We start from the raw sequence: 19,636 nt of genomic DNA, 5'->3' as shown, positions 1-19,636 counted from the left end.
TTCATTAACGGTATAATTTTTTTAAATATTGTAGTAGGTACTGTATGCCTATATAAAATTACAAATTAAATTATAGTTGTGTACAAAATATGTAATATTGTGAATGTATTTGTTCTTTGAATTTTATTTACTTGCTGTGTAAATATTTATTTTTGTATAGTGACTCGTTTATTGCGACATAATTCCTTAGTCCATTCAGTGATGCTCTAACCGAGTTCAAATGTATGTATGTGTGTGAGCACATAAAAGTATAGATGTAAACATGCAAGCATATTTTTCATCAGCTACTATAATTTATTATTGCAGTACAAATTGGAATTAAAATTTTTAGCTACAATTTATGGATCTTGGGAACTATCCAATAGACAAATGAAGAAAGTATGCACACTCACTTGCGACAGTAGGAGAGCAAGGGATTGTAATGCTTCTGTTGGTGTAATTTGGAAGTACAGAGCATTGAGTTCGGTTTCCTGTTGGGAATATACGCATCAGACATGCTTGCATGGTTAGTGTACATTGCATCATTATTGACCCATAACCTCTCAAGTACTTGGTAATAATAGCATTGACACAATTATATTTTTATTTCATAATGAGTACTAATCGTAGGGCATGTAGCACATATGGGTGAATCTAGAAATACATATAGAGTGTTAGTTGGAAGATCTTTGGAGAGGCCAAGGCGTAGATGGGAGAAGAACATTAAAATGGACTTGAAGGAGGTGGGATATGATGGTAGAGACTGGATTAATCTTGCTCAGGATAGGGACCGATGGCGGGCTTATGTGAGGATGGCAGTGAACCTCAGAGTTCCTTAAAAGCCTTTTGTAAGTTGTAAGTAAGTAATGAGTATTAATCTGTGTTACAGCAGTTGTTCAAAGTGGTGTCTATCTGCATTCACACATTCCAGACATCTTTTGATGAAACTGTTATTCACACCTTGAAAAACTAAAGAATAGTGTATATTTGAATAACGCTCACACTGTAGACGAACTTAGAGACAATATAAAAGAAGTTTGAAGCATTACAGTAACACATATACCTTCTGTTTGTGGATAACAATTTAATCAAAAGATGTCTGAAATGTGTGAATGCAAACATTACTTTGAAAAACTGCTTAAACACAGATCATTACTCATTATGAAATAAATGTACAAAGTGTACCGAAATAATTAACCTGATTTCAGACTGTTATTGCTTTCCACTTATGTCCCTGATTTCTGATCTTCCTTTGTAAGTGAGATGGCGCACTCTTCAAGTTTTGGTGACTATGTGCTTCAGTTCCCAATTCCATCGCTAGGAGCACTGTAGCTACTGAATATGTGTGTACTGTACAAATTTCATTCAAGAATTACTGTGAAGCGAGTATGGTTACATTTCAGGAGAAGATCCGAGCAAGGAACGCGAATTTTCCCCCACTCTTACAATCAGCCCTCAACATGGAATCGGCCAGCCAATGACTGAGCCTTGTTTGTCCCAGTCAATCAATGCTCTCAACAACGACACTCTATCACAGATGGCTTTATGGTTTGAATCTAATGGTTTCTTGCTTAATCAAGGAAAACTATCAACTTAACTTTCAGCCTAAACTATCTAATAAATAAGGACAACAGACTCAACTACACAAAATTTCTGCGACTTTTTATAGACTCCAGTTTAACATGGGATAAGCACATCGAATACATATGCACAAAGCTATCAAGAGTTTTATATTTGTTAAAGAAATTAACGACTTGCTTTTCTCAAAATTATTTAAGATGTGCCTACTTTTCTTTCTTTCAGTCGATAATCGATATGCCCTAATTTTCTGGGGAAATGGAACCAAAATTGGAAGCGTCTTGATTTTACAAAAGAAGGCCATTAGAATTTTATGTATATCAAACTATCTGGAACATTGTCGGCCACTTTTCAGACAATCACGGATTTTAACAATCATAAATTTGTATATATATGAGCTAGTACTTTTCACTCGACAAAATATCGACAATTACTCATTAGTGGCCAATATACCTGATCATGAAATTTGAAATAGTGAACAAATTAATATTCCATATTGTAGATTACACAAGAGCAACACAAACTTTTTAATTATGGGGATGAAATTATATAATAAGCTCCCAAGTCAATATTATAAATTACCAATCAATAGTTTCAAAACTAGATTTTACAATTGGTTATTAAATAATTCTTTTTATTCTGTTGCTGAGTTTTTTAACACAAATTTGTATGAAATTGTATTTTAATAAATAAGTTTAATTGCAATTTAGTTAGTTTTCTTCAATTTAAAAGTTTCAAATTATTTCATGTTTTCATTATATTACTTAAATTTTACTGTTTCTGTTATTAGTGTTTTTTAAAATGTAGTTACATGTTTTTTCAATGTATTCTGACGAAGCCTAAAACTGTATGTCTAATGGCCAAATAAATTGAATTGAATTGAATGACACCATCCCTATCACAGTCTACTATATACAGTCGCGAAGCTCAATATGTAGTAAAAATGCAAACATGGGTAGTTGCCCACCACTAGGATCGCTACTATCGCCTCATCATCGCAGATCTCTCTCCTAGCAGACGACAAAATATGTTACACTTTCGTTGTGTTCTTTTGGAAAAATTAACACCTTCCTTCCATTATTGAAATATTAAATGCATAAAGTTAATTTATTATTTTAATGAAGTATATTAAATTTCACCATAAACTCGAAGATACCTGCAAGAAATAGGTTAATATTATTTTTGTTTGTGCAAAACGAACTGAAATTTACTATAATAGCTTCACTCATTCAAGATTATAGCGATAATTAACTATGAAATCAATAAATATTAATTTGCATTTCCCTTTACAACAATAATAATGGAAATATGATTTAATGGAGTAACTTACGTGTACCAGTACTTGTAGTGTAGGCTTACGTAGTTAACAAAGTGGGGTGAGGTTAAGCAATAATAATCACACCAGAATTGGAAATAAAACGTGATCAATAAATTTTATTGTAACAGACTTAATTTTTCTACGTCTCTAGTAAAATATTATTCCAATTATTGTATTTTAGCCATTAACATTTTCATTACAACCAATAACGAACATTTCACAAGCATCAATGTGAAATACGCAACGAGCTAACACTCGATGGAAATACGACACAGTCCAAAGTCGACCGTGGACAGTCTATTGTTTCTAGTTGCTAACCGCTTGGAGCGCATTATCACGAGATTTGCAAAAAATCACCTCAAGCTTCGCGACTGTATATAGTAGACTGTGTCCCTATCCACCTGCTCCAGAAACACCGAGTTACTAGCTCACCCTCTCTTCTTACCGCAAGGACCACACTCCCCTCACAGGGATTTAGTGAAATTTGTACAGTACACACTGTGCCTTTCCTGTAACGAAGCCATTTCACATATTCAATAGCTACAGCGCTCCTAGTGGTGGAATTGGGAACTGAAGCACATAGCCACCAAAACTTTAAGAGTGCACCATCTCACTTACAAAGCATAATCATACACTGAGGTACCAAGTCAGGAACTGGTTCTGAATTATTCGGAAATGGCACCGAGCTTGACATCAATGAAAAGCAATAAGTCTGAAATCAGGGTAATCGTTGTGGGACGCATTGTATAATTTTGTGCATGGTATTATTAATCAAAGTTATATGAGTAAAAGTACACAGCAGGTTATGGATCAATTATAACGCAGCCTATGTCGACCATGCATGCATGTCTGATGTGTGTATTCCTGGCCAGGAGCTGAGCTGAATGCTCTGTAGTAAAACATGTTTTTACCACAGTTTATAGATGTGTAGTAAATGTGGTGCTCTTGAAGTTGCTTGCACTGTAAACTCACAAGTAAAATAATTGCACTTTTGCTTATGAAGTCTGCACAGGTGTGGTTCTGTCCTAATGAGCCAGCACTAAAAACTATGATCAAAGGTAGTCATTCCGTAAAAATTATCCAATATTATTTATGTGGAAGCAAGAGATGCTGCTAATGAGGAAATTGTAAAAGTAACTTTTAATCACAATTCTCACACCAGTATGTTTATGACTGGTGAGCAAACACTGAGAATTTTGTCTTATGAAGTATGATGAAATAAATACCATACACACAGTTTCGAAAATAAATTTAAAAGCTTCTCGTCTAACTTACGTTTAATTTCTGGTTTTCGTCATACTGTATTCCCAGCTGAAATGGCAAGTTTTTGCATTGCAGTAAATTACAACTTAGAATCTGTTCTATTGTTTTGGCACCTTTTGAACTCGAGCAGTTCCTTTTGTGTGTGGCAAGGAGCATTTAAGTTTCCCTCTCACTCTCATTATTTTTAACCAGAAGATAAGTTTACTGTTCTGAGAATGCCTGGTCACACAAAATATATTGTCTTCAGCTGGCGGTGCTGCCACTGCTGCAGGCCACGGTATGGTGCACACAGTGGCGTCCCCTTCAAGTGGTACACCAAACACGTTGACTTCCCAGCAGACTCCTGTAACCCCTTCACAGCCCACAGTTGCACCAGGTCCATTGGTGTCTCCCACACAAACCTCAGGTACTCCTGGGCCAGGTTCCTTCTTTGGAACAGACAGTCTGTCATCCAGTGGAGACACACAAGCTGCGCTTGCCGCGTCACTCAGTGGTAGCCAACAGCAGAGTCCCACAACTGCACCTGTGTCACCGCATCTCCAGCAGAATGGCTTCACCAACACTGGTATGCTTAGTATCGTTTTTTTTGCATGCTTGTCCTTCAAATATCTGTCATTCCTTTTTACTAATTTCGATGTTTTTCCTGTAAATGTCAAATATTAGGTGTAAGGCCTGTTTCACACATACACAGTGACGTCCCAATGGCACCGTTTACACGGTTAAAGGACAAATATTATACAAGAGCTTTCACATGCACAGGTGCCGTCTATACAGTAAATGTCCATCCTGATATCACCATGCCTTCCTATTACAAGTCCAGCAACCATCACTGTCTTAACGGCTCAACATATGATAGTGGAGTGAACAGTTGAATGGCTTCCTTCACACGTGCCGTGTCTGTTGCTCCATTCCTTAATTTATCTATCAACACTGTTCATTATATTCAGTGAATGTTGTCCACACCTGTGGAGTAACGGTCAGCGTGTCTGGCTGCGAAACCAGGTGGCCTGGCTTCGATTCCCTGTCGCGGGCAAGTTACCTGGTTGAGGTTTTTTCCGGGGTTTTCCCTCAACCCAATATGAGCAAATGTTGGGTAACTTTCGGTGCTGGATCCCGGATTCATTTCACCGGCATTATCACCTTCATCTCATTCAGATGCTAAATAACCTAAGATGATAAAGCGTCGTAAAAAAAATAACCTACTAACCTTCAGTCAATGTTAATATTTATATAACCCAATATGGCAAGTGTGAATGTTGACACTGATAATCTTATATCTTTAATTGAAGTGAGGCCAGTACTTGGAGCAAAATAAGCATTGTGTACAAAGATAGGTGAGGGAGGTGAGATATGATGGTAGACTGGATTAATCTTGCACAAGATAGGAACAAATGGCAAGCTTATGTGAGGGTGGCAATGAACCGCTGGGTTTCTTAAAAGCCATAAGTAAGTACAAAGATAGAAATAAAACGAAAAATCCTTAGAGGAAAGTTTTCCTAGTACTGAAAAGCTAGTTTCGTCATCTCTCAACGCTGCAAAAAGTACATAAAATGTCCCAAAATTCCTTCCTTTTCATATTTAGTGGGTAAATACATTGAATTATATTCCACCTTTTTTTAATGCTCCTGTACAGTATCATTGATATAATACGTCTAAGATTCATTTTGGCAACAAAACACTAAAATAACCAGTTCTGGATATGACTGGTTGTGTGTGAAATGTCTAACAAAGGTCACCGTTCCTTATAAACTGTGCCATTTGAACAATCGCCGTGTATATGTGAAATGGGCCTAAGACTCAAGTTTGAAAGTGTTTCACTCACAGCAAACCTTATTTGAATATTGATGACAGTGTAATCATGTACGAGTACACGCAGGATATTCATGGTATAGTATGGCAACTTACTGGTAGATCTGACAGGCCACATTATACCAGTCTGACTCATCTCCTCTTCCATTGTAGGTAGCAGGGGAATTTAACTTTTATGATGGAAGTTGTATCCTCATAGATGTTCCTTAGTTCGCCGCATTGGGTCGGAGTGTGATAGCTGTATTCTGATGGAAATGATGGGAAAAATTATAAATGTTGCCAATCTGAGAGTTTTAAAGATGAATATCCATTATTTACAGGATGTCAGTTTTATAACATTTCTCATTAATTTGGTCACATGAGGAAAAGTCACATTTTAGATACTTAGATACAGTCTTTCGTTTAAATAGAGAAACAGTAAAATCCAGTATTTTTTTAATTTACAAACTGTAATGCAAACGAAATGTTAATGCAGGACACAATACAGATAAACCTGCTAGTTTGTTGTTGTTATTGTTTTTTTTAATATATAGATTTTTCGTGTTTACATAAAAATTACATTAGACTTGTTATTTTATCCATAATACTACTATATATGAGAGAAATATAATAGATTTCAACAGAAATGCTCGTTCCAATGTCCTCTTTAAGAGAGAATTTTATTTTCTATGTCAACACTATAGCTATATGACCAGTATTTAGTTAATTTGTTTGAAAGAAATAGGTTAATTTGAAGAAGTGTCAGCTACATCTTTCATCATTAAAATAAAAGTTTTAAGTGTCCAATTACAAGGGTTCCGGATGAGGCTTCCATTATGTTGATTGTTAAAATTTATGGGAACTTGATTAGATGGCTATTTAAAATGTTCTGCACTTATTGAACGATTATCGAAAAAGTTGAGCAAAATATTTTTAGTTTTAAGATGGATTATAATTCACGCGGATTTTGTATTATGTTTATTTCCATGTGGTTTTTTACTTAGGAATAATGTTTAGGGATGTTCAGAATTCTATTCACGTAATGCAAGAAAAAATATCTTGTCATTACTTCACATAACAATTTGTACAAGAATAGTTTTAAATGCTCATTTTTCTAATAGTTCCCATGGTGTAGAAGAGTTTTTAAGAAAACTGCCATTGTAATTTAATTGAGAATCATGTAACACTTTCTTATAGGTACCCTTAGTAGTACATCACCCAGTCAACAGCAGCAGCCTCAGCAGCAGCCATTCACTGGAGCCCAGGGTACATGGACTGGCAATAATACACTCACGTATACTCAAAGTATGCAGCCCCCAGATCCTCGAACCCATCACCCAGGATATTGTAAGTATTGGTAATGCAGTTTTATGTTCTAAATCAAAATAACGTATAGTGGTTAAGTTTCCATATAAGGTTCCTTAAATACTGCAACTTAAGCTGCCAAGGTGTAGACTGGGTTCGATCACTAGCATACCCTTGATTTAAAACTTGTGTTGGGCAAGCCCATGGTTCAGGTAATTTAGTAGTTTTCTCTAGGAGCTCTGGTTCCCCTGTGGCATCCCAACAAATCTCCATCAACTCATCTCGTCATGGGTGTAGCATAGACCAGCCTCCTACGGTGCACCCTAGGCAACGACTCTGTCAGTAAATTGCTCTACACAACTGGCTTCACATGGGTGAATGACGAAAAATCAAGTACTCGCCATTACTTAAAAAAAAAAAAAAAAAATATTGCAACTTTTGAAGGCCTAGTGTTCCACTGTTTTTACTTTTGTTTCGTTCTTTGTCTGTAAGAGAAGCCTGTAGTCTCGAGACAAGACATTGCCCTACAGAGAAGTCTGTTCTAAAAACAAGAGAGCAAAGATCAGGTATGCTAGGTGTTCATTTCAAAGTGTGTCATGACGTCACTGTTGTTGGGTCACCGATTTGAAGTGAGTTTCAGCTTATATGTTAGAGAAGTTGCCTATTATTTAAGGTGTTCTTCAATCTGAACTTGAGAACGTGTACGGTATAACTTGAACGTCATAGCAACAGATGGCGGTCTGTACGGTCTGTGTGCTACCATAACCTCTTTCGAACTGTGTTTTGTGCCGGCAAGTCGTATGCAGGGTATTTGTTATCATCGGTTGTGTACAGTAACATTCTACAACACAAATCAAATGCTCCGTGTCCATGTTGACCATCGAAGTTAATGTCAACAAATACGTAAGTAATCGTCTTAACCCTCTCCCCATATCCCGACAGTACGTATTTTCAAACAGTTCACATTCCTGCCACTACCGGCGTTACCATACGTATCGGTACGTATTCTTCAGAATGAACGCCGTACTTGCTAGGCAACTTCTCTGCCTCACAGGTTATACACCTCTGCGGAAGTGTAGGAAGATTGAATTCTCTAGGCTCATCGGCTAGCCACATGACGGCATACAGCGAGCCATGACACATTTTGAACTGAACACCCAGTATAGCTGTTCCTTGTTCCAGTGTGACCGAGTGTTCTTTTATATTATGAACTAAGTATGCCAGATTTTTATTGCCTTCCTTTAGGTTTGAACACATATGTATACTAATAATCACAGGCCACAAAGAATAACTTTCGTGGCTTACAATACTTCAGTTTATTTCACTAATCATCAGTTTCATTTGAAAAGTAATATTCTACAGAAATGAATGTAAAACAAGGAGGGATTAATAATAGGCCAATTACCTAGTCCATAATTATATTTGGACGATTGAAAGGCAATGCTAGGATGTAATAAAATATATAAATACGAACAACAAACGAGATTCCCAGAAACTGAGTGGGTTCACATCTACATTGATGGCTCTAAAATTGGCGGTAACTTTAATAATACGACTGGTGCTGGAATATACACTAAATTATATTGTTCTTATATATCTCTCAGTCAAAATTTAATTAATTTTGATGGAGGACTTCAAGCAGTTAATTCTATATTAAAACAACTTTTCTATCACATTAACCTCTTTAATAAAGCTGTTATATTTAGCAATTCTAAATCGGCTATAAGTGCCATTAATGTAAACACCTATACAACAACAAGAATTACTGAAATTCACCATTAGTTTTGTAACGGATTCCTTCACACATTGGAATTCTTGGTAATGAGGTAGCAGATCCTTAGCAAAAAAAGGGCACAATGATTCAACAAATTACAAATTCATGTTTATCGTTTCAGTCCTCAAAACTAATAATTAAGAAAATCATCCAACAAGAAATACGTATGAAAGTGTAAATAAGCAGTGAAATATTTTATTAAACAATAAAAGTTTATTTCCAGAATGTCCACAAAAGAAAACTGTGGCTCTTTTTTTTTATTATTATATACACGACATGATTGTTTGGCTGCCCATCTATATAAAATAAATATTTTCCTACTCCTAATTGTTTATTCTGTAAAGATGATAATACTATAATGGATAAGACACGCCTCAATAATTGTAAAAATTTAACAGCTGCCGATCTGTCGTTACGATACTGGAAAGCCAGAAGGCAAATGGAAGAACTCCAATATGCTGAGCATTAGCAATGAACCAACCAACCAACAACAAACAAGCCTTCATAGAAGGAAGCAACTGTAAAATTTAGAATTTATAAGGACACAATTATTGTCTTAGCATCTACATTGTCACAAAATACTAAAAATCCTAAGTATATCATGAAATTTGTAGAGCTGTTTGATAAAGTAGTGAACTCACTGTATTCTTCAGAATCAGAGATTGATGTCGACATGACTTCATATTTTTTAAATAGATTTCATGGAAGTAAACACAGTTCTGTATGCTGTATACATAAATTAAAATATGTGCTCAGTGTTAGGAAAAAAGAAGAGAAAGCAAGACAGAATGTGATACAGTTTAAAATAGAGTCAGTGAGAAATTATTATTTATATCTGGTGTCAATATGATATACTACAACTAATTTCTGCATATTTCCTTTACTTAAGCTCATGCATTTATCAGTTTAATTAAGCAAACAGAAAGGAAGCCAGGTAGAAAGTGATACTGTTTAACACCTACAAATGGAGACAGAGAGACAATTATTTACATCTGGTCTCAATATACGACTTAGCATCATTAATTTTTCTTATGTACAGCCTTAGACACAAAAAATGACCGCTGTCCTGTACCGTGAATTTGTCTAAGTCCACTTCGGCCAGCGCCTGGTTCACACAACAAGGAAAAAAGATGTTTATTTTGCATCAGATTTATTCCTTGAATATATCTTCGTTATAGATTATTCATAACACCTGACCTATAAACAGGCAGAAAAATAAAAAAAACGAACAAAACAAAGGAAAAACAGAGCAGAGTTGTGTATAAAAAATTCCTTCAAGTAGGGACTGATGGCAGGCTTATGTGAGAGCAGCAATGAACCTCCGGGTTCCTTAGAAGTTGTAAGTAAGTAAACCTAAGCTGTCACAGAATCAACCAAAGTCTTCTAAAGGGGACTTAGCATATGGCAGCCAGTCATTTTTCATGTAAGACTGTACATATTATCAACTTTGCGTAATCTTAGTATGATTTAAGATATTCTTTCAGTTTATGTGTAGTCTTGGTCACGATAATAAACTATAGCTCACATGTTCCATCTTTTCAGGGGGTCACAGTGCAGCACAGCTTGGTTCAGATGTTGCGCTCACAGGTTTATTATCTACACAGCCAGCACCTGAATACTGGTGTTCCGTTGCGTACTTTGAGCTGGATACACAAGTCGGTGAAACATTTAAAGTGCCATCTTCATGTCCTAATGTAACAGTGGATGGATATGTGGATCCTTCAGGAGGCAATCGGTTTTGTCTGGGAGCACTCAGCAATGTGCATCGCACAGAACAAAGTGAAAAGGCTAGGTATGCAGCAATGTATAATATTATGCATTGTTTTTGGATAATTATGACCGACATATATTGCTCAAGAATGTCGATTAGAGTCAACTACATACCATACAGTATATACTTCACTTGGTACTAAATAACCGACTCTCAACAGATCTTCACTTAATGGATACCCATTTTTAATTTGTGTAACTTGTGTACTATATGTGAGGGATTGTTTGACTGCACACGATATTGACCAATGAAGGCTGAACGTCCTGTTGTGTTATTTAACGCAAATAACGTTTTAACACATTTAACGTGATATCTCTATCCAATGCTTTTGCTTCAGTAAAGTCTCATTTTACAAACCTATGGATCAACAATTGGCTCTCTACTGACAAAGGAAAAATTTTACAGTCTGTACAAAAGAAACCAAATGACCTTGAAATGTACAAAAACTTCCCCAGACATGTTCAAACATTTTTAACAAGAGCCAGAACAGGTCACATTGTCACTCAATTATACCTACACCGATTTCACATTTCTGATAATCCTACTTGTCTGTGGTGTAATAATCATGATGAAGATCTGGAACACATTCTTCTCTACTGTCCATCCATAAACCACAAAAGAAGTAAATTAAAATCAGCAGTACCAGTTGCAGAAGACACAGCCCTGCAGTATATATTGTCTACACCCCACCTCTGGCTACTAGCAACAGGCATCTATAATGAACACCGATCAAAATACCCCTCATTTCTCGTGAAAAACAATAACTGAATAGACTACAGTGGACTATAGTGGACTTTATGTTGTCAAGCAAACAGCTGGCTACATTAAGAAGATTGATTGATTGAACGCATAAAGTCTAGACCTTCAAACAAAGACTGTTTACTTGATGACTTTTAATTTAATTTTTTGTTGTCAAAAACTAAGAAATAATAGAAAACCAAGTATTAAATGGCCGATAATATAGCAAAACTTCGCGAATGGTTGAGACAGGATATGTATTTTATTAGAGTGTTCAATCAATCAATCTTCTTAATGTATCCAGCTGTTTGCTTGACAACATAAAGTCCACTGTAGTCTATTCAGTTGTTGTTTTTCACGAGAAATGAGGGGTATTTTGATCGGTGTTCATTATAGATGCCTGTTGCTAGTAGCCAGAGTTGGGATGTAGTCAATATATACTGCAGGGCTGTGTCTTCTGCAACTGGTACTGATGATTTTAATTTACTTCTTTTGTGATTTATGGATGGACAGTACAGAAGAATGTGTTCCAGATCTTCATCACTAAACACGATTTTTTTCTTCTGTCAAGCACTTCTCCACAATCATTCAATTTAAATCCAAACGTTTCACAGAGTTTACTTCTCAAATTCTCATAGGCCTATGGCATAATGGAGTTTTCACTTTTTTTACAGACCACAGAAATCTGATTTTTTCCTTCAGCAAACTAAAAACACAAGCTTCATCTAGAAAATCAATAAAGAAACTGCAACAGAACAGCAGACTGGCCCCTATTGTAATTGGGTTACAAAATTTTAGAAACAGAAGAATATAATTACTCTCTCACTTGCACACAGTGTAGGCATGGCTAAGGGATGAGGGGACGAATTCCAGAAATGTATGTATTTCATATGCTAGGAAGACACGCTGACAAACGTAGTAAGGGTTTCGCATTGTGTTTCAGCTTTCAATAGGGGTAGACCAGGTCATTGTCCTCATATCTTAATCTCTTTCTGAAGTGTTTGTGCAATGATTTGCCCTATGCTACCTGCTTTGTAGTTGCAAAATAATGATATTATCGTGTTTGAAGTAAGCAATTTCTGAGAGAAGAATATTGTCTGAATTTTTACTCTGAGTTTGCATTAACAAAATAATAATTAATATCAAGTACAACCAATTAATTTTAATCGACTCGATTATTTGATTAAATATTTTTGATCGATTAATCTTACAATAGAAATTGATTGGTTAATCGATCAGATTAATCGATTAAATCCCACAACACTACTTAAAAGCTTGAAAATTCCAGCCACTTCACCGTAAAGAGTGAATACAGGCTATCTTTCTTCTTGGAAGCTGTATTATTCTTTGAAGGAAGTATTCTGTAATATATTTTGCAAAGAAAAGTTAAGAAAACAAAATTAACACAAGGGAGCAGCAGTGTTCTCATCTCTCACAATAAATCAATTATGGTACTCACAACTAAGTATGCTTCTAGTATTCAGTTTAGTATCATTCAAGTCTGAGAGATTAAAGAGTTTAATTTTAAAAAAGTGAAAAAGAGAAACAATCCTTTGGTTCTTTGATACTTCACAAATACCGTACATGAGAAGAGTTACTATGGTATATTACTATTATTAAAATTACATTACAGCGCGTAATATTTTACATTATCCAGTTTCGTTAAGTTTATCCAATTATTTCTGCACAAGGGAACTGAAGGTCATTGTAATGAAAGCTTTAGCAAGATGCTGTTAATTCAAGAAGCTTGCTGTGACTAATTATTTTACTGCACATACAGGTTACATATTGGCAAAGGAGTACAACTTGACCTGAGAGGTGAAGGAGACGTATGGCTGCGCTGTCTAAGTGACCACTCAGTCTTTGTACAAAGTTACTATTTAGATCGGGAAGCTGGCAGGGCTCCTGGTGATGCAGTACACAAAATCTACCCTAGTGCATATATCAAGGTAATGATCAGGTATAACCAATGCTTTTTATTTTTTCGGTATGCAACAAAGATTTAATCTTGATAAATACGCATTTCATACATCCCAGTTTCTCATAAAATATTGTCATATTATTTATCGGTAATTTGATAGAAGACGGGCAAAATCCAACATGGCTGACGAAAACTACCAAAAACGTTCTGCCAACTATGAAGTCCAAATGTCACCAAACATCGCAAAATCAAAGATGAAAAATCAAATATATATTCATATTTTTAAAGAAGAATAAGCCCTCCAAAAAAAATGAAAATATATTTAATTTTTCGCCTTTGATTTTTTTCGGCGTTTCGTGGCATTCAAACTTCATAGTTGGTACTACTTTTCTGGCAGTTTTCGTCCGCACTTTACCCCAAAAAAATCACTAAAACACAAAATAAAACATAATAATTTATCACCTTATAAAATAATAAAATTCAATTCTCATTGACGTCTTCATCGAAAAACACTTCACTTCCAGTATAAATGACACAGGCTTTAAGGTAATCTAAACTTAAACCATGCAAGCAACAAAGAAATAAACCAACACTTTGTTGTACAGTCAATTTTCCATAAATAAACCACGTCTTTACACTAAATGAAATTCTCTTCGAACACTTATTACACCTTAACATCTACAGAAAATTCAGTAAATAATTCTTTTAAACCACAGAAAAACAGTTTTCTCCTCAACATTCAACACAATCCTTATTCACCAGCGAAAGAACTAAACCAAAATCGACACAAAATTTAATAAATAATTTCAGAACACGGTTTCCTTACTTTCCCTCTTACTTCAAAATTCCAACCTTGTGGACACAAAATAAATTATTGGAACTGAAAAATTACTTTTCGTAAGATGATGATGCACATTCGACAAATGCAGACAAATCTACAATGTAACATCACTCACGTCAAAGAATCAAGAACAACTGACGTCATTAGCCATTCAAAATTAATGAAAATTCTAGAATAAATTACAACTATAATCAATCAAATCGAAAGAAAATCATAAAATCATAAAATGACAAACTTTCAATAGCTTTAGCCATCAGACACAACATAACACCACTCACGTCAAACAACCAAGAACAACTGATAACGTCATTATCCATTCAAAATTAACGAAAATTTTAGAACAAATGACAACTATAACCAATCAAATTAAAAGAAAATCACGGTGACACCTAGTATAAAAAACCTAGAACTAACATGTAAAAGTCACTAAAAGATCACTAACATTTAACTCTGAAATAAAAACGTTGGCAATACTTACTATATTCAACCAAGTGCCCGTCTTCTATCAAATTACCTATTTATCTCTGTAGTTTTATCTAGGTCTACAGCTTTTTAGTTGTTATTCATTGCGAGTTCATTTACAAAACAAACTGATTTTTTGTGGGTGGGGGGGATTTCAAAAGATATTTCTATTATGTCAAATACTGCAGGCTATGTTGCGTAATTTTTTTTTCACGAGTAAGGCATGCATGAGTCTGCCTTTTTGTCCTTCCACTCTGTCACTTTTTTTCCTTTTCATGCAAGAACTTCTGTTAATATTTATTATTGACATATTTAGTGATAATGGCCTGTGACACAATCATTATTTTGTTTCAGACTTGGGTTTTGCATGGAGATGACAAAAACTATCTTCTGGGTTTAAAATCTGTATTACTTACTTATTGGCTTTTAAGGAACCTGGAGGTTCATTGCTGCCCTCACATAAGCTCGTCATTGGTCCCTATCCTGAGCAAGATTAATCCAGTCTCTATCATCATATCCGACCTCCCTCAAATCCATTTTAATATTATCTTCCCATCTACGTCTCAGCCTCCCTAAAGATCTTTTTCCTTCCGGCCTCCCAACTAACACTATATGCATTTCTGGATTCGCCCATACGTGCTACATGCCCTGCCCATCTCAAACGTCTGGATTTAATGTTCCTAATTATGTCAGATGAAGAATACAATGCGTGCAGTTCTGTGTTGTGTAACTTTCTCCATTCTCTTTTAACTTCATCCCTCTTAGCCCCTACTATTTTCGTGAGTACCTTATTCTCAAACACCCTTAACCTATGTTCCTCTTTCAAAGTGAGAGTCCAAGTTCACAACCATAAAGAGCAACCGGTAATATAATTCTAACTTTCAGATTTTTTGGCAGCAGACTGGATGATAAAAGTTTCTCAACCGAATAATAACAGGCATTTCCCATATTTATTCTGTGTTTAATTTCCTCCCAGTATCATTTATATTTTTTACTGTTGCTCCAAGATATTTGAACTTCTCCACCTCTTCAAAAGATAAATTTCCAATTTTTATATTTCCATTTCGTACAATATTCTCGTCACGAGACATAATCATATACTTTGTCTTTTCGGGATTTACTTCCAAACCTATCTCTTTACTTGCTTCCAGTAAAATTTCCGTGTTTTCCCTAATCGTTTGTGGATTTTCTCCTAACATATTCACGTCATCCGCACAGACAAGCAGCTGATATAACCCGTTCAATTCCAAACCCTCTCTGTTATCCTGGACTTTCCTAATGGCATACTCTATAGCAAAGTTAAAAAGTAAAGGTGATAGTGCATCTCCTTGCTTTAGCCCACAGTGAATTGGAAACACATCTGACAGAAACTGACCTATACGAACTCTGCTGTACGTTTTACTGAGACACATTTTAATTAAAATCTGTATTTGCCTTCAAAATCCTAGTTATCCATATTTCGAATTACTTATAAATTTAATGGCTTTTAAGGAACTCGGAGGTTCATTGCCGCCCTCACATAAGCCCGCCATCGGTCCCTATCCTGTGCAAGATTAATCCACTCTCTATCATCATATCCCACTTCCCTCAAATCCATCCATATATCGAATTACACGAACTTAGAGGAATACAAGATCTGGGTTATGAAGTGGGAAATAATGAATAGTTTACACTGAATTAAGGGATTTCAAAATAAGAGTCTTTACAGTAGCTCGTATATATTGCTGAGGATGAGGATGTTTAATTGCTGGTTGCAGGTATTTGACCTGAGACAGTGTCATAGGCAGATGCAGCAGCAGGCAGCTACAGCCCAGGCGGCAGCTGCTGCACAAGCTGCTGCTGTGGCAGGCCATATTCCAGGCCCACACTCTGTGGGGGGCATCGCTCCAGCTATTAGTAAGTCCAATATTAATTCAATTATGCAGTGAGAATCAAAAACCTTTAAAAGTTCTGAGAAATCCAAAGTAACAGGACTTCCAGGCTCAGATGTTTATAGGTATGACGACTTTGGCACCTTAATGTACATGAAACTGTGAAATTCTTAATATCGGCTTCTGGGAAGGGTTGGGGGTGGATGCGTGCATGCACAATTTTTTTTGTATTATGAGACATATAATTATGTACCTAAATTGTAAATTTAATGTAAAGTTAAATGAGTAAGAGAGAAATTGAGGACGGAGCTGCAATAAGGGCCCATAGCCCCATAAGTCCTTTTTCTGGAGAATGCAAAATTGATTCTCTATAGTTTCTTTATTATACCCACAAAGTTCCGTTGAGAAATTTTGAACAACAATGCTAGTAAACCTGTTTATTTTAATATATGTTATAGGCCCTTTATCTATAGAACATGTTGTTGTTGTTTTCTAATGCCAGGCATTTGACAAAGTCATTTGACCTCTTGCACTCCAATATTTTTCAAAGATAGAAAATGTTCATGTCGTGAAAACGACAACAGAAGAAAAAGCACTGATTCAATATGAAAAACTTATCAGATTACCAGGAAACAATTGGCATTCATACAGTCCTCTCTGTAGATTGAAAACTCAAAAAAGTTTCATATCCATTGTTCAAGAATTAAAACAGAAAATCAATATCCCGAATTTAAAATAAAACCTACAAATTAAACCAAACCCTTTAACTCTATTAAATATGGAATATAATCTAAATTTAACAAAAGAAATACTGAAATCAGAAGTAAACACTGAAATACTAAAACAATTGTCTTTAGAGACAATTAATATTAGATACCCTCCACAAAACTGGCGTCATTTATACACTGAAGGATCCTTGATCTCCAGAGAACAAGGTGCCGGTGCAGGTGTTACGTGCTGTTTCTTCTCACTTTGTAGATCTCTTGGGTATGGAACAACAAGTTTTGATGGAGAAATCATTGCAATAAGTGAAAGTCTCAGGACTCTTCTATGCCACATCAATAAATTAAAAAATGCAGTTATATTGTCAGACTCCAAAGCAGCTATTCTATCAATCGTCTCTAAACACACACCTTCATCTCAAACAGCAGAAATAACTAAAATGCTCTCTCAATTAATATCACTCAATAAAAGAATTGTATTCCAATGGATACCATCCCATTGTGGAATCCTTGGAAACGAGAATGTGGATGCACTAGCAAAAAAGGGCAGCACTGCTACTTATAGACCTGTTACTAAATCTACGTATTACTCTGTGAAAAGATTTATTAAATCTACATACTTAGACTTCAACAAACAAAATTTGATAATACAATCTCAAGGGAAAAAATGGAACTCTCTGCATCATAATCCACAGTTAATTCCCGATTTACCACAAAAATCGTCTGTAGCTGCATTTAGATTGGCAACAGGCCATGATTGTTTGGCCAAACACCTGCATAGAATCGTAATATATAAGTCCCCTAACTGCCCATTGTGCAACTCAAACCAAGAAATGGATTCGGAACACCTCAAAATCTGTGCTTCAATGGCTGACCATGATAATATCTTTGAAAAATATTGGAGTGCAAGAGGTCAAATGACTTTATTGTCAAACACCTGGCATTAGAAAACAATAACAACATATCCATGTAAAGTGGACCTCACAATTTTGTATCCGGTGCCACAATTACATTCATTACTGATATACCTTTTGTAGATGCTCTTATAATTTTACTTTCGTCCCCATTTAAATTTTGTTGATAATAGAAAATTTTTTGAAGTTTTGTAGTAAGTAAATGACATTTTGAATAATTGCATTCCTCTGAGTCCAGAATAGTATCTCCCATAATGATAAGTTTGCTTCTCACTGTTATTTGAACCACCACTGTTTATCTTTTGTTACAGGTTTGAGTGCAGCAGCTGGTATTGGGGTCGATGACCTGCGTAGGTTGTGTATTCTAAGGCTCAGTTTTGTAAAGGGCTGGGGGCCTGATTACCCCAGACAGTCGATCAAAGAGACGCCATGTTGGATTGAGGTAATTCTAGGTGTTCAATATACTGTAGACTGTGCAGGTACTATTTCGCATTGTCTGTAATGAGGCGATAGTAGCAATCCTAGTGGTTAGCAACTATCTATGGATGCATATTTACTACATATTGAGCTTCATGACTGTATATACTAGACTATGAAACTACATTATGAACTTCTTTGAAAATAAAGTTGCGTTAAATGTTTTTCTCTGCACAGGTAAACATGGGCACTATTGTCCTGAACAGTTTTATTACTCTATAATTTTTTTTGGTACACCTTGTGAACATGCAACGACGATTTATATACACTATTATCATAATTTAGAAGCAGTTCCGTAATTTGATTTATTGCCAAGAACTCAGCTTTGGTCAACAACAACAACAACATGCGCTATTACTTATCCTGAATTTGATGTTACCCAACTGTAATTTTCATATTACTGTATATACAAGAATACTGCATTCTGTTGAATAATCCGCGCACCCTAATTTTAGGAGAGAGAAAAAGAATGGCTGCAATTTGTGTTATATTTACAAGAAATTAATTCTACATAATGATGTACTCCAATATTAAATAAAATATCAATTTGTTTTAACAAACGCGTCATAATCTTGACATGCCATTGTAGAAGCATCTGGGACTCTACCTACAATATCAAATTAGGAAAAACTATCTTGGATAATTTTGTAGACTAATGGAGATCATGATGAATGGTTTTAGCCAATCAGAAAGAGATCATGCAATGTCTCACCTCTCATGCCATCTATGCAAGAGATGTAGAACGTGTTTGTTCTATCTATGGTTTGCAAAGGGAAGTGTCCTGTGAGTTGTTCATTGATAGTTCAAAAGAGTAGTTGGAATCACAGACTGTATCAATTCATATTATGTGATTGAATCATTGGAATAGACTTCTGAAAAAGAATTGTGTTGCCCAATTTTATGCCACACAGACC

General features: G+C 35.5%; 1 protein-coding gene and 1 long non-coding RNA gene across 6 annotated transcripts in view; one reads left to right on the top strand and one right to left on the bottom strand.

The window, feature by feature from the left end:
• The window catches only part of LOC138697609 (uncharacterized), a 59,740-nt gene that overhangs the window by 25,921 nt on the left and 14,183 nt on the right, over positions 1–19,636 (bottom strand). The window lies entirely within an intron of this gene.
• The window catches only part of Med (Smad/Smad4 homolog Medea), a 58,937-nt gene that overhangs the window by 36,672 nt on the left and 2,629 nt on the right, over positions 1–19,636 (top strand). For all 5 annotated transcript variants that reach the window (XM_069823003.1, XM_069823004.1, XM_069823001.1 and 2 more), the window contains 6 exons: positions 4,386–4,703; positions 7,124–7,273; positions 10,548–10,797; positions 13,295–13,463; positions 16,496–16,634; positions 18,557–18,687. In XM_069823003.1, the coding sequence (XP_069679104.1) occupies positions 4,386–4,703; positions 7,124–7,273; positions 10,548–10,797; positions 13,295–13,463; positions 16,496–16,634; positions 18,557–18,687 (1,157 nt within the window). The remainder of the gene's footprint in view (positions 1–4,385; positions 4,704–7,123; positions 7,274–10,547; positions 10,798–13,294; positions 13,464–16,495; positions 16,635–18,556; positions 18,688–19,636) is intronic.

Source organism: Periplaneta americana, chromosome 4, assembly GCF_040183065.1.
Source record: "Periplaneta americana isolate PAMFEO1 chromosome 4, P.americana_PAMFEO1_priV1, whole genome shotgun sequence".
NCBI lineage: Eukaryota > Metazoa > Arthropoda > Insecta > Blattodea > Blattidae > Periplaneta > Periplaneta americana.
Note: the sequence above shows the minus strand (reverse complement) of the source record. Positions and strands in the feature narration are given on the sequence as shown.